We start from the raw sequence: 15,649 nt of genomic DNA on the forward strand, positions 1-15,649 counted from the left end.
TATATAAATGTTATGGCATTTATATTATGGCATTATGTTAGGGTTATACATATATAAATTATATATATATATATATATATATATATATATATATATATATAGCATTACAAGGCTACTTTTATTTTTTACCCTTACATTTAAAAAAAAAATATTTATTTATTTTTATTCTTCCCTTTCATTTTCAATAACAGTACAAATATACACATGGTTAAAAAATGCATAAAGTACAGAAAGATCTAAAACAAAGTAAATATCCTTTCCCTATAACATGACAGATCTGATGTCTTCAAAATCCTTTAGGAGTCATATGAGTAACACACCAACTAAGTCTTTTCAGGCCTTTGGAACTGTGTTGATTGTCTCCTATAACACCTCTGCTACAGAGGAAACATGCATTCTTCTCCTTCATAAAGAAAGTTCAAAGGGCAACAGTCACACACCGCTCAGAGACAACAAAATCCAGGTAGCACCTCAGACACCACTGGATCTAGTTGTAGCTCCAGAGAGTCCCAGGTAACATCCAGAGACAGTGCTGCAGGAGTTCAGCCAAGTCCTTCCTCCATGCCGCGGATCCTCCTGGCCAGCTGCACATCCTTGGGGAAAACAGTGACTCGGCCAGCATGTAAGGAAAGGAGGTAGGCATCCTCAAAGAGGTGAACTAAAAATGCTTCTGCTGCCTCTTGAAGGGCCAACAGGGCCTGGGCTTGCCAACTGAAGTCCACACCACGTGTGAATTTCATACATATTTCTCTTGCCAGGCGGCTGAAGGGGTACTTCCTTATCAAGAGGTCTGTGCTCTTCTGTAGATTTTTGATCTCCTTAATCCAGCCAATTCTCCTCCGACTATGTTGACGAGAGGAAGAACCTAAGGAGGCTTCCCGCCGCGGGGTCCCGCGAGGTGGACTTGTGCTGCGCCTCTTCGGGGTCTCTGGCTTGCGGCGTCGGCGGCGAGGGCCCATCGTGGGCCACAAAGGGTCCCGGCTCCCGGTCGCCCCACGGCTCCTGTTCGGCCTTCGGGTCCCGTAGCTGAAGGCTGGTTACCAACAGAAGACGAGAGAGCGCCCGGGCGGAAGGCCCACAAGGCTACTTTTATAGTTAGGTGTGTTTTTACATCTCTGTGCTTATTATATAAATATCAGCACTATTATTTCCATGGTTGTTGACAATTTTTTTTTTCTGTTGGTGATGGGGATTGAACTCAGGTCATCAACATACTAAATATAGTTGCATATTTATTTCTGCTTTGATCTTTGCTATTTCCCTTTTTTTTTTGTAGTAATGAAAAAGTGAACTAGAAGTGGACTACCATTGAGCCACAACCTCAGCCTGTTTTATCTTTTGAGTTGGGATCTCACTAAAATTCTCAGAGTGGCTTTGAACTTGTGATCCTCTTGTCTCAGCCTCTTCTCTTTTGTTTTGAAGTAAATCAGCCAATCATTAAATCCAAATTGTTAACATATTAAATTAAATGCTTTATGATTCCTTAAAATACTATTTTTTTTAGATTATTATTATTTTTTTTGGTTAGACACATACCTTTATTTTATTTATTTATTTTTATGTGGTGCTGCAGATCAAACCCAGGGCCTGGCACATGCTAGGCGAGCACTCTCCCGCTGGGCCACAACCCCAGACCCTAGACTACTACTTTAATCACAATCCTAAGACTTGAATATACATTCCCATTATATTCCAAATATAGTGTTTCTTAAAGTATTTTTAAAATTTATTTGTTCTAATTAGTTATACATGGCAGCAGAATGCATTTTATTTCATTGTAAACAAAGGAGGCACAACTTTTCATTTCTCTGGTTGCACAAGATATGAAGTTGTACCATTTGTGCAAATATACATTTACCTAGGGTAATAATATCCTTCTCATTCCATCATCTTTCCTACCCCACTCCCCACTCTCCCCTTTGCCCAATCAAAAGTTCCTCCATTTTTCCCATGCCCCCTCTCCGAATTATGGATCAATGTCCACTTATCGGCCTTTGTTTTTTTGGGATTGGCTTACTTTGCTTAATAGCTCCATCCATTACCTGCAAATGCCATAATTTTATTCTCTTTTAATGCTGAGTAATATTCCATTGTGTATATATAACACAGTTTTTTAATCTATTCATCTATTAGCTATTGTGAATTGAGCTGCTATAAACATTGATGTGGCTGTGTCACTATAGTATGCTGATTTTAAGTCCTTTGGGTACAGACCAAGGAGTTGGATAGCTGGGTCAAACGGTGGTTCCATTCCGAGTTTTCTAAGTAATCTCCACACTGCTTTCCAGAGTGGGTGTGCCACCAGCAATGAGTGTACCTTTTCCTCCACATCCTTGCCAGCACTTATTGTTGCTTGTATTCTTGATAATTGCGATTCTGACTGGAGTGGGATGAAATCATAGAGTAGTTTTCATTTGCATTTCTCTAATTACTAGAGACGTTGAACATTTTTTCATACATTTGTTGATTGATTATATATCTTCTTCTGAGAAGTGTCTGTTCAGTTCCTTAGCCCATTTGTTAATTGGGTTACTTGTATATTTATTTATTATCTTTTGGGTGTTTTTTGAGTTCTTTATAATATCCTTGAAATTAGCGCTCTATCTGATGTGCATGTAGTAAAGATGTTCTCCCACTCTGTGGGCTCTCTCTTCACGTTACCAATCATTTCCTTTGCTGAGAAATAGTTTTTTAGTTTGAATCCATCCTATTTATTGATTCTTAATTTTACTTCTTGTGCTTTAGGAGTCTGTTAAGGAAGTCATGTCCTAAAATAATGAAGATTTGGGTCTACTTATTCTTCTATCAGTCGCAGGGTCTCTGTTCACTAGAGGTTTAATTTCATTTTTCTACATGTGGATTTCCAGTTTTCCTAGTACCATTTATTGAACAGGCAATCTTTTCACCAATGTATGTTTTTGGTGTCTTTGTCTAGTATGAGATAACTGTATTTATATGGGTTTATCTCTGTCTTCTATTCTGTACCATTGGTCGACATGTCTATACTGGTGCCACTACCATGCTGTTTTTGTTACTATAGCTTTGTAGTATAGTTTCAGGTCTGGTATTGTGATGTCTCCTGCTTTACTCTTCTTGCTTTGGCTATTCTGGGTCTCTTCTTTTTCCAAATGATTTTTTAGGATTGCTTTTTCTATTTCTATGACAAATATAGTTGGGATTTTAATTGGCATTGCATTAAATCTGTACAACCTTTTGGTAGTATGGCCATTTTGACAATGTTAATTCTTCCTATCCAAGAACATGAGATCATGTTGTCAGCACAAATAGTGATAGTTTCAGTTCTTTTCCTATTCATATCCCTTTAATTTCCTTCGTCTAATTGCTCTGGCTAGAGTTTCAAGGACTATATTGAACAGGAGTGATGAAAGAGGGAATCCTTGTATTATTCCAGTTCTTAGAGGAAATGCCTCCAATTTTCCTCCATTTAGAATGATGTTGGCTTTGGGCTTAGCAATAGATAGCTTTTACAATGTTGAGGTATATTCCTATTATCCCTAGTTTTTCTAGTATTTTGAACATGAAAGGGTGTTGTATTTTGTCAAATGCTTTTTTTGCATCTACTAAGATGATCATATGATTTTTATCTTTGAGTCTACTACTGTGATGAATTACGTTTATTGACAAAATACAAGGGTGTTGTATTTTGTCAAATGCTTTTTTTTGCATCTACTGAGATGAGATGATCATATGATTTTTATCTTTAAGTCTACTACTGTGATGAATTACGTTTATTGGTTTCTGTGTGTTAAACCAACCTTGCATCCCTGGAATGAACCCCACTTGATCATGGTGAACTATCTTTTTAATATGTTTTTGTAAGTTATTTACCAGAATTTTAGTGAGAATTTTTACATCTATGTTCATCAGGGATATTGTTCTGAAGTTTTCTTTCCTTGATGCATCTCCGTCTGGGTGATACTAGCTTCACAGAATGAGTTTGGAAGGGTTCCTTTTCTATTTCATGGAATAATTTGAGGAGTATTGGTATTAATTCTTATTTGAAGGTCTTGTAGAATTTGTCTCAGAATCTATCTGGTCCTGGGCTTTTCTTGGTTAGTAGGCTTTTGATGGCTTCTTCTATTTCATTGCTCAAAATTGATCTGTTTAAATTGTGTATGTCCCCTGATTCAGTTTGAGCAGATCATGTCTCTAGAAACTTGTCAGTGTCATTGAGATTTTCTACTTTATTGGAGTATAAACTTTCAAAAATTTATACTTCAATAAAGTAGTTTCTAATTATCTTCTGCATTTCAATAGTATTTGTCATGATATATCCTTTTTCATCATAAATTTTAGTAATTTGAGTCTTCTCTCTCCTTTTTGTTAGGGTGGCTAAGGGTTTATTGATTTTATTTATTTTTCTAAAGAACCAGCTTTCTGTTCTGTCAATTTTAAAAAAACATTAATTTTTTTCATTGTAGTTGGACACATTACCTTTATTTCACTTATTTATTTTTAAGTGCTGCTGAGGATCGAAACCAGGGTCTCTCACTTTATGTGGTGCTGAGGCGAGGGCTCTACCACTGAGCCACAACTCCAGCCCTATTTTGTCAATTTTTTCAATTGTTTCAATTTCCTTAATTGCAACCTTGATTTTAATTATTTTCGGTCTTCTCCTTTTGGTGTTGATTTTTTTCTAGGGCTTTGAGGTGTAATGCCAGGTCATTTATTTGTTGACTTTTTATTCTTTTTAATGAATGAGCTCAATGCAATGAACTTTCCTTAGCACTGCCTTCATAGTGTCCCAGAGATTTGAGTATGCTGTACTGGAGTTCTCATTTACCTCTAGGAATTTTTTTTTATCTCCTCCCTGATTCTTCTGCTATCCATGAGTCATTCGATAGAGTATTATTTAGTCTCCAGACGCTGGAGTAGCTTCTGTATTTTACTTTATCATTGATTTCTAATTTCATTTCATTAATGCAGGGTAGTCTCTCTCTCTCTCTCTTTGTATTTGCTAAGAGTTGCTTTGTGGCATAAGATATGGTTTATTTTAGAGAAGGATCCATGTGCTGCTGAGAAAAAAGTGTATTCACTCATTGATGGATGGGATATTCTGTCTATGCCTGTTAAGTTTAAATTATTGATTGTATTATTAAGTTCTATAGTTTCTTTGTTTAGTTTTGTTTGAAAGATCTATCCAGAGGCGAAAAAAGTATGTTAAAGTCACCCACAGGGGGGGCTGGGGTTGTGGCTCAGTGGTGTAGCACTTGCCTAGCACATGTGAGACACGGGGGTCAATCCTCAGCACCACATAAATAAACAAACAAAATAAAGGTATTGTGTCCATCTGCAATTAAAAAAATACTTAAAAACAAAGTTACCCAGGATTATTGTGCTGTGGTCTATTTGATTCTTGAAATTTAGAAGGGTTTATTTGATATATACAGATGCTTCACTGTTTCAGGCATAAATATTTATAACTGTTATGTCTTGTTTATGTATGATTCCCTAAGTACTATGAAATGTCCTTCTTTATTCCTTCTAACTTTGGTTTGAAGTCCACTTTATCTGAGGATGGAAACTCCTGCTTCTTTACCGTATGAGTGGTATTTTTTCCCCATCCTTTCACCTTCAGTCTGTGGATGTCTTTTCCTCTGAGTATCTTGAAGGCTGCATATTGTTGGGTCTTTTTTATTTTTATTTTTTAAATCCAATTTGCCAGTCTATAACTTTTAATTGATGAGTTTAGGCCATTAACATTCAGGGTTATTATTGAAATATGGTTTGTATTCCTGGTCATTTTGGTTTGTTTTTGGTTTTTTTACCTGACTTGGTTTCACCTTTGATTGGCTTTTCCTTTAGTGTATTTCTTCCCTTTGCTTATCTTCATTGTTGTTTTTCATTTCCTCCTCATAGAATATTTTGCTGAGAATATTCTATAGTGCAAGCTTTCTAGTTGGTAAATTCTTTTAACTTTTGCTTATCATGGAAGGTTTTTATTCCATCATCAAATCTGAAGCTTAATTTTGCTGGACATAACATTTTTGGTTGGCATTCATTTTCTTTCAGAGCTTGGTATATGTTGTTCCAGGATCTCCTAGCTTTGACAATCTGGGTTGATAAGTCTGCTAAGATCCAAATTGGTTCTCCTCTATAGGTAATCTGATACTTTTCTCTTGTGGCTTTTAAAGTTTTATCCTTACTCTTTATGCTTGGGATTTTCATTATAATGTATGTTGGTGTGGATCTGTTGTAATTTTGTATATTTGGTGTCCTGTAAGCCTCTTGTATTTGATTTTCCAATTAATTCTTCAGGTTTGGGAAATTTTCTGATATTATTTCACTGATATTATTTCATTCCTTTAGTTTGAATCTCTGTGCCTTCCTCTATCCCAATAAATCTTAAATTTGATCTTTTTATGCTATCCCACAATTCTTGGACGTTCTGTTCATGTTTTTTTTTTTATCATCTTCACTGTGTGGTCAACTTTAAAGACTATATATTTGTTTTCATTGTCTGAGGTTCTGTCCAAGTGATCTAATCTGTTGGTGATGCTTTTTTCTTTTTTAATTGGACACACACCTTTATTTAATTTATTTACTTTTATGTGGTACTGAGGATTGAACCCAGGGCCTCGCACGTGTTAGGTAGGCGCTCTACCGATGAGCCACAACCCCAGCCCCCTGTTGGTGATACTTTCTATTGAATTTTTTACTTGGTTTACTGTTTCCTTCATTTCAAAGATTTGGTTATTTTCAGAATCTTTCTTTCTTGAAGTAATATTTTATTGCCTGTATTTATTCTCTTACCTCTTTATTGGAGTGATCATTTGTTGCCTATATTTGCCCTCTTATCTCATTCTTTACTATGTAGATCATTTTAATTACATACATTCTGAACTCCTCTGAATATTTCTTCTACTGTGCTATCAATGGATTCTATCATTATATCATCTTGATTTGTTTGGGGCACTTTCTTCCCTTGTCTTTCATGCTTTTTGTATGTCTTCTCTTCTAGCAGCGTGGATCCAAGGTGTTACAGTTTCTTCCCTATAATCTTATAGTGTCCCTGCAGGTTTCTGATGTCTTACTTTTAAGGAAGAGATCAATATTAGCAGCATCCAATGCAAACAATATACAATGTAAAACAAATAGTTCCTATTTAGATGATTACCATTTTGTCACAATAAACAGAAATGATATGTTTAATTATTATCTTCAAAATAAACAGTAGGTTTGCAAAAGAGTCTACAGTTTCTACTGGTGGACAAGGAGAGAAGTAGGTGGGTGTGGAATGTGATGTTTATGAGGTAAGAGGTGAGAATACAGAGGTATTAGATGATAGGAAGGGTGAAAGAGGAATCAAATAAAGTTAACTGTTAACAGGAGAAAAGAGAAGGGCGACCTAATACAAGGCTCACTCCTGCATCTTCAACAAAATGGTAACTATTAGCACACCTAGAAGGGATACCTCTGGTGTAACAAGCCTGCAGGGACCTTGGTGATGATCTCTGGGTCCTGGCTGTTGTCCCTAGATGGAAGTGGCCACATCCCTAGTTCATGGCAGTAGTAGCACCAAACTGTAAGTATCTTGGTGTTGGACTTTCAGTCCCCAGCCAGTGTCCCAAGATGGAGGTAACCATTTTTCAGAGACGGGGCTGAAAGGGTGGTCCGTGTGATGGTGTTGGGCGGCCTGCTCAGGGATGCAGGGCTGTGGCACATGGTGCTATGGCGGTGGGCAGCTGCCTCCAGGCCCTGTCTGTTGTCCCAAGGTGGTGGCTACTGCATGGGGAGGGCTATGGCAGTGGCTGCAGTGTTCCAAGATTAAGGTAGGCTGTGTGTGTGTGTGTGTGTGTGTGTGTTGGTAAACAAGGAGCTGCAGGTCCCATCCTGGGTCTGCCTGGGCTGTGCGAGAGTAGGCAGGGCCTGCCTGGGATGCACTATTTTAAAGTCATTTTTTTTTTGGCAATGTTGAGAATTGAACCCAGGGCCTCACAAATGCAAGGAAAGTACTTTACATTGAGTCACATCCCTGGCCCTTGAACACAACTGTTAAATTTGATCTTTTCATGTTATCCCTTACTCTTGAAGCTCTGTTCATGGTCTCTTAACATCTTTTCTCCATGATCAACTGTATTTTCAACATTATATATTTTGTCTTCATTGCCTGAAACTTTGTCTTTAAAAAAGTGGTCTAGTCTGCAGGTGATGCTTTCCTTTGAATTTTCAATTTGGTTTATTTATTCCTTCATTTCAAGGATTTCTCCTTGATTTTTTTTTTCAAAGTATCTCTATTGAAATGATCTTTCACTTCTTGTATTTTGTCTCTAAATTCACTGCTTGTATCACCCTTTACCTTGAAGATCAGTTTAACTATGCTTTATACTGATTCTCTGACATTTCTTCCATTCTGGGATTGATGTATTGTTATTGAAGTATCTTGGTTTGTTTACAGTGATTTGTTCCCTTGATTTATCATGTTGTTGGTGTATCTACCCATCTAACAATATGGATAGGAGACAGTAGTGTTTCTACCCTGTGGACTTACAGTGTCCCTGAAGGTTCCCAGTACCTCACCATTTAGGAGGGTACAAATAATAACAACAACCACGACAAACTATAGTTCCTGCTATGATATCTACAATGTTGTCATAATAAACAGAAATGATATGATCAATTATTGCCTACAGTAAAAACATAAGTTTGCAAAAGAGTCTACAATTTTGAATGGTGGACAGTGAGAAAACAGAAGTAGGATGTGCTGATTATGAGGGAGGAGGAGAGAAGACCTAGGTAAAACCTTAGAGGAAGAGTGAAAGATTAGAGATTGGCTGTTAGCAGAAGAGAAAGATAATCAAGGAAAACAGATAAGTGAGAGAAAAAAAATGTATAAAGTAAAAAAATTAAAAAAAAAATATTTTTTTAGTTGTTGATGGACCTTTATTTATTTGCTTATTTATGTCGTGCTGGGAATCTAATCCAGTGCCTCACATGTACGAGGCAAGCACTCAACTGCTTAGCTACATCTCCAGTCCCCCCAAATTAAAAAAAAAAAAAAGAAAACAAAACTGAAATATACTAACCAAACATCCTATTCCTCAAAATAATAAAAAATAACTGGCTTCAAATATGCTAGAGAAAGAGAAAAAAGCATATGAATATGTGTAAATGTCCACAAACCATTAAGGTCATAATTAAACAGAGAGAGAAAAAAAAGTTCTTGATGAAAAGTTAAAGAACCATTTCTGTTGGAGTTGAAAAAAAATTCTCAGCTTCCCTTCTCAACAGTGTTGGGTGGGGTGGTCTGGAGTGAGAGAGGTAATCCTGTAGGTGGGGTTTAGCCTAAGCAGGCTCCAGTTCTTTGCTGAATGCCAAGTGGTCTGGAGATTTTAAATCAGTGCACCTCCACGGCCCAGCAATTGCTGGTCCATGCTGGAAGACAGCATCCCAGGGATCTCCTCTGGGTTCCACTCATGCAGTGGAAGAGCCAATTCTTTGTCCATTCTTGGGTTCATTTTCCAAATGCAGTCTCTCCTGCCCTGCCCTTTTGAATTTCCAGCCAGGCATGTCTCTCCTAGCTGGTCTTGCGAGCAGTTAGAGTGGAGAGGTAGGGGGAGAGCCAGGTGGGTTTCCACGACCAGTATTCCCCTGGGTAAACCCTTCTCCATGTTTGATTCTCTCCTGGTCACTTAGGCACACTATGTCATGCAGTATGGGTTTGCCAGGAATTGGCTCTACCAGCCACCAGCACATGGCTGCAATATGGTTCTTTCTTCTGTCCTCTGCATGCAGCTGGGAGAGATGTGGCTTCTTTCCTTTACAAGGACATTGTGCCAAAGGCCTTTGTGTAGTGTTTTCGATCTCTAAACTCTCTGTACCCAGACATGCCTCAGGCCTCCTAAAAATGCTGTTTCCTATCATTTCCTCATCCCTCCACTGTGCTTACAGAGGGACTGTTCTGGCTGGTGCCTTGGTGGCACTGGGGTTTTCTTCCTTATTTTACTATATCCAATCTCCTGAGTCCCCCATCTGCTTTCAGTGTCCAGTATAAAATCTTAGAAAGGCCTCCCTCTTTTTTCACCCTCCTTGCTGAGAAGCTGCTTATCTGCTTTCTTGGTTTCACACCATGGAGCAGGTAGGAAAGTGACCTTCTCTATCCCACCATCTTGAAACCTCACACTACCAATATATGTATATATTTTTGTGGTGCTGGGGATTGAACCCAGAGCCTTGTGCACGTGAAACAAGCATTCTACCAACTGAACTATATCCCCAGCCTAATAAATGGTTTTTAAAGTTTTTTTTTCTTTGTAGTGTTTTAGAGAAAAAATTATTTGTGTAGCTGACAAATAATGGGTTTTGATCTTAGATTTGGCCAGACTTTTTGACTGCTGGTACATAATACCTTGATTTTCAATACTACCTTGCTCAGACCTAACTTCTCCTGTAGACTAATGTGTCCTTTGGCTTTGGTCAGCTTTCAATTCCTTAGACATAGTTTTAGATTCCTCTTTACTAGTGATCTAGTGATCAGCTATGCCTTACTTGCCCCTATAACAAATCTGAATCTGTACAGTTTGCCAGATCACAGAGAATGCATAATCTAGCCATATCACATTAGCTCTTATATGCCATGTTACAAGTTTGGATGTTATTTTGGGAGGAAGTGTTTCTGAAACTTTTTTTTTTTAAATAAACAAATTACTCCTAATGCCTCAATTGCTCCTTATCCAACCCCAAAGTCTTTAAGGAAAACTGATACCCCAATAGGATGTTAATATATTTGACTTACAGCTTTATGGACCACCTGGCATAATATGATTTTCTGCTGAGATGCCTGTACCTCAGCTTGAATAGTACAACTGAAATCCAGGAAGGGCTTTAATTATAAGAACAACAATATTAGTTTTCTATTTTAGAAATCTCAGCTTGACAGCTCAAATAATATGGGTTGCAGTAGAGTAAGGTGGGAGGTAGACAGCTCAATCAGGAAGCTGTTCCAGTAATTCAGGAAAGCGAATCTGAGAAAATAATCTAGTGTAGTAGTAGTGTTAGAGATGGAGAGAGAAATGAAAGGATAAGGAAACAAGATATAAAAGGCAAAAAGAACTGGGATCTTTATGAAATACGAAATATAAAATATTTATCTTTAAGTTCAAAATGTAAGTAGATAAAATTTCTGCTTTTACTAAAGTAAAGAGTATGAGTAGGGCAGGCTTGCAGATAGTAAATAGTAAGCATAGCAATCAATGTATTTATTTTCAAGTACTTATAAGAAGTCCATGCTAATATGGATAGTAAGCAGTGAATATATTAAATTGGAGCTCAGAAGAAAGTCTGGAATAAATATTAAATTTGAGAAATGTGACACAAGTATAATTATTTGTCAATAAATATCTTGTGTCAGAAATTATTTCAGGCAGTTTGCAATGATACATAAACTATGACACAGAGAAATAAGTTAAAGCTGGAGCAAAAGTAAAAAGAAAAGCAAGGGGAGTTTGATCCTGTAATTCCAGGGGCTTGGGAGGGTAAGGCAGAGGATCAGAAGTTAAAGGACAGCCTCAGAAACTCAGTACCTATACAATTTAGGGGGGAAAAAAAAGTTGCTACAACATTAGAAAGAAGTTTTAGTAATGTGATAAGGAAGGATATCAAGCCAGATTGTAACTGGCTTAGAATGTAAGAAATGACCAAATGGAGAATCTTGGCTGGGAAGAAAACACTTCTCAGGACAGGTTTTTCTTTCTTTTTTTTTTTTTTTTTTTAGTACTAGGGACTGAACCTAGGGGTGCTTTACTTATGAGCCACATACCCAGTCCTTTTTACTAAGCAACACTAAGTTGCTTAGGGCCTTGCTAAGTTGTTGAGACAGGCCTCAAACTTGCGATCTTCCTACCTCAGCCTCCTGAGTTGCTAGAATTACAGGTGTATGCCACCGTGCCTGGCCACAGGACAGTTCTTAGAACCTAGAATCCAGAGATAGTCTTAAAGGGATTCAGTGTCTGCCATTGTATGTACAATTCTGTAAATATGTAAGAGTGTCCATTTTACATATCCACAGCTTTTGCCACTTTTCAGAGACATGTTACACTTTTCATGAAATCACTAAACTGCTACCCATGTAGACAATGAGAGATACATGTTTATCATTAAAAAATGTTTTCTTCATGCATTTTTTCTGATTATTAAAATAATATAAACTTATTGTGAACAAGTGAATTGAATATTATAAATATATAACAAGGAATGGAAGTTCTTTGTATTCTAATGCCTCCAAAGATAACCAATCTAAACACTTTATGCCTGATAGGTGCTGGTGCTCATCTAAAACACCCAAGAAATAATATACTTATTTTACCTTAAAAAATCATCTTCACATTCACACCAAACTAAATCACAACACAAAATAGATACATCTCTATTACCCACTCACAATCCGTTTTTAAATTTACTACCATTTTGACCCCTAGCCCAATAACATGTGGTTTGAAGTTTTAATAGGTTTTAATAGTTTTGTTCTTATTTTAATTTAATCTTATACCTACACTTATCACAAAGGACATTTTTTTATACCTCAAAAATAATTAATGAATATAAATGAAATCAAGTTTCACAAAGGTCAGAAGCAACACAGAAATAACCTTCAACATTCATGCCTTGACCAGGTCAGGGATCTCTCTTCTGAGGTATTTAAGTGGCCTAAGAGCTTTCTGAAAAGTTCTAGTTTGTCTGTTTTTTTAAAAAAATATTTATTTTTTATTTGTAGGTGGACACTATTTCTTTATTTCATTTTTATGTGGTGCTGAGGATTGATCTCAAGGCCTCACGTGTGCTAGGCGAGCATTCTACCACTGAGCCACAACCTCAGCCCTAGTCTGTCTCTTAATTGATGGCATTTTAAATTGTTTGAGTCAAAATTTTACTTTATGTAGATTGCACAGAAAAAGATGGACCTCTGCTCATAGTTATAACATTATGCATTTAATTAATAAACATAGTCAGAATAGGCAGGTCCTCAATGCTTTTAAAGATATATAAAAAACAATGCATGAAATCTCAATTTCTGCCTCAAAAGGTTACAAAAACAGGGTAGGCAGGTGGAAGATGAATTTTGTGCTGGTCGTGTTTAGGATCTGATTGAGAGAGACATTCAAGTTTGGCCCTTGAAATATTTCCCAAAACAACAATGCTCCTTCTGGTCTGGGTAGAAATAACCGACTATTATCGAATCTAGTCCCTTAGCTCTGAAAGAGACTGGCAAAATTGGAAAAAATACGCGATGTATCTAGGCCACAATCTCCCAAATTTGGTTTCTAATATAGAGGAAATCAATGAACAAAATAACATGGACTCTAATCCTGCTTCTATCATTTATCAATTGTGCAACCTGTGCAAGTTATTCATCTCTTCAAAGCCTTTTCACATTTGAAAGAAAGTTTTGTTAGCTTAGATTATTTCAGAGTTATGGTGTTTTTAAAGGAAATGAAGAACACCAGGGAACAGGACATTTGCTGGACTCATAAAAGCCTTTATACCCAACAATTCAAACCCAGGGACTCTTATCACTGAGCTACATCCCCAGCCCTTTTAATTTTTTTTGTAGTACTGGGCATTGAATGTGGCCTTGTGTGTGCTAGGCAGGGGCTCTACTACTGAGCTACATCCTCAGCCCTAATTTATTATTTTGAGACAGGGTCTCCCTAAATTGCTGAAGATTACAAACTTCTTGATCTTCCTGCCTCAGTCTCCGGAGAAGCCCAACCCATCATTTATCTTCAAGGAGATCTACAGCAGAAATTTCCAAGCAACAAATACACTGTATAACCATGGCTTAGGATATCTGAGTAATTTTCTCTTAAAGCAATTCTTATCAGGGCTGGGCATGGTGGTGCAGGCCTTAATCTCAGGGAGGCTAAATTGGGAGGACTAAGTTCAAGGGCAACCTCAGCAATTTAGCCTAGCCCTAAGCAACTCAGTGAGACAAGTCTCAAATAAAATATACAAAGATGTGGGGATGTGGCTCAGTGATAAAGTGCTCCTGGGTTAAATTCCCAGTACCAAAACAAACAAACAAACAAACAAACAGAAACCTCACCCTAGGGTAGTACACTTACCCCCAGATGGCTCTCACAGCAGAAATTCGAACTGATGGAGGTTGTGACTCATGAAGACCACTAACTGTTGCTTGTAGGAACTGCTGGATCAGTTCAGGAGACATAGCAACAGTGAACCGACTGGCAGCCCAAAGTGCCCGACCCAGGAGGAAAGGAGACACTGGGAAAAAGAGCAATTATGGGTTGGACAATGAAAGTTGGGGTTACATACCCTTTGTGCCTCCCAACTCCACTCCTTGAATGTCCACAAATAACAGGATGCTACATAATATATACAACTTCTTTGAAAGAAAAAGCATGATCTCATAAAGTAAATGCAAATATGTGACCTATGTTGCGGAATCAATTTCCCAGTTTCACTTCTCACTATTGGCAAAGTAGATCTTGATTATTCTGAAATTTAAAAAAGACTTTACCATTCTAGTTCCCATCCCTAGCTCTCACTATTTATTACCTGCTCTACTCATTTTCGAAACACATTCTCCATTGCCATTTTCTTCCTACTATAACATTGTATCATTATATAGTTCTAATCAGGTCATTTTTCCATTTATAACCCGCCAGTAAATTCCGTCCACCAAATAAGACCACCTCAGTCAGCACAGCATTCAAGTCTCCCTACCATCTCCCTTTATGCCTCCTAAACTCAAGCACACATCCTTCCCTAGCAACTCACATCTTACTTTAGCACTTTGGTGCTTTACTTATATTATACCAAGCTGGCATATTTTCTTGTATTCTCTCTTGGGCCAAGATAATCCTGTCTCTGAGCCACTGTGATTGTCTTCAGCTTTCTTACATGTTGTGTATTTTGTTTGGATTCCTATCACTGGTACAAAGATTATAACTTCCTGCCCATTATCACTGCTTAAAAAGACTACACTTATTAAGCCTGTTATAGGGCTTAACTTAGTTACTCGTACAAAAATAACTGAGAGGAGCTATTGAAAATATCATAAGAAATTAGTAAAAGAATTATATAATATTTTATTTACTATCAACCAGAAATTCTCAAAATACAGACGAGGAGCTCCTGGCGACTCCTAAAGTTAAAAACATTTTTTTCAGCAATACTAAACATTAATTTACCTTTTCACTGTCATTCTTTTACAATGTACAGTGAAGTTTTCCATAGATTGTATGATATGTGAGATCATAGGTCTGACAAATGATGAAATGTATACAAGCAGAACATCCCTGTTTTAATTTTTGATGTATCAAAAAAAAAAAATGTTTTCCTCATTATTATCCTTTTATTTGTTCTACTTAGTAGTACACCACAGCAGAATGCATTTCAATTCATCATACACAAATAGAGTGCAACAATTCAATTTTCTGGTTGAGTACTGTGTAGAGATACACCATTTGTGCAATCATACATGTACCTAGGATAATGATGTCCATCTCCTCACACCATCTTTCCTACCCTTAAAACCCCTCCCCAACCTCCCCTTTGCCCAATCCAAAGATCCTCCATTCTTCAAGCATGGGATTTTAATTAGGACCCCATTCTTGTGGGCAGGTATGATGGTAGGATTCATTTAAATATTTTCATATGTGTACATAGG

The 15,649-nt window shown here is 37.2% G+C and overlaps 2 protein-coding genes across 3 annotated transcripts in view; both read right to left on the reverse strand.

Moving 5' to 3' along the window:
• Ipo9 (importin 9) overlaps positions 1-15,649 on the reverse strand; it is a 58,775-nt gene that overhangs the window by 12,521 nt on the left and 30,605 nt on the right. For both annotated transcript variants that reach the window (XM_046464152.2, XM_046464161.2), the window contains exon 14: positions 14,082-14,241. In XM_046464152.2, coding sequence (XP_046320108.1) covers positions 14,082-14,241 — 160 coding nt within the window. The remainder of the gene's footprint in view (positions 1-14,081; positions 14,242-15,649) is intronic.
• LOC124106514 (histone H3-like centromeric protein A) lies at positions 135-1,875 on the reverse strand. Its single transcript, XM_046464166.2, has one exon. The coding sequence runs from the start codon at positions 957-959 to the stop codon at positions 543-545; it is 417 nt and encodes a 138-aa protein (XP_046320122.1). The 5' UTR covers positions 960-1,875; the 3' UTR covers positions 135-542.

The sequence above is a fragment of the Marmota monax genome, unplaced genomic scaffold (genome assembly GCF_021218885.2).
Source record: "Marmota monax isolate L192 unplaced genomic scaffold, Marmota_monax_Labrador192_F-V1.1 WCK01_AAM20220418_F8-fsc00099, whole genome shotgun sequence".
Lineage (NCBI taxonomy): Eukaryota > Metazoa > Chordata > Mammalia > Rodentia > Sciuridae > Marmota > Marmota monax.

Bases quoted from the DNA above. Each gene is read 5' to 3' on its own strand.
- LOC124106514 (XM_046464166.2), bottom strand. From the start codon at position 959: ATGGGCCCTCGCCGCCGACGCCGCAAGCCAGAGACCCCGAAGAGGCGC.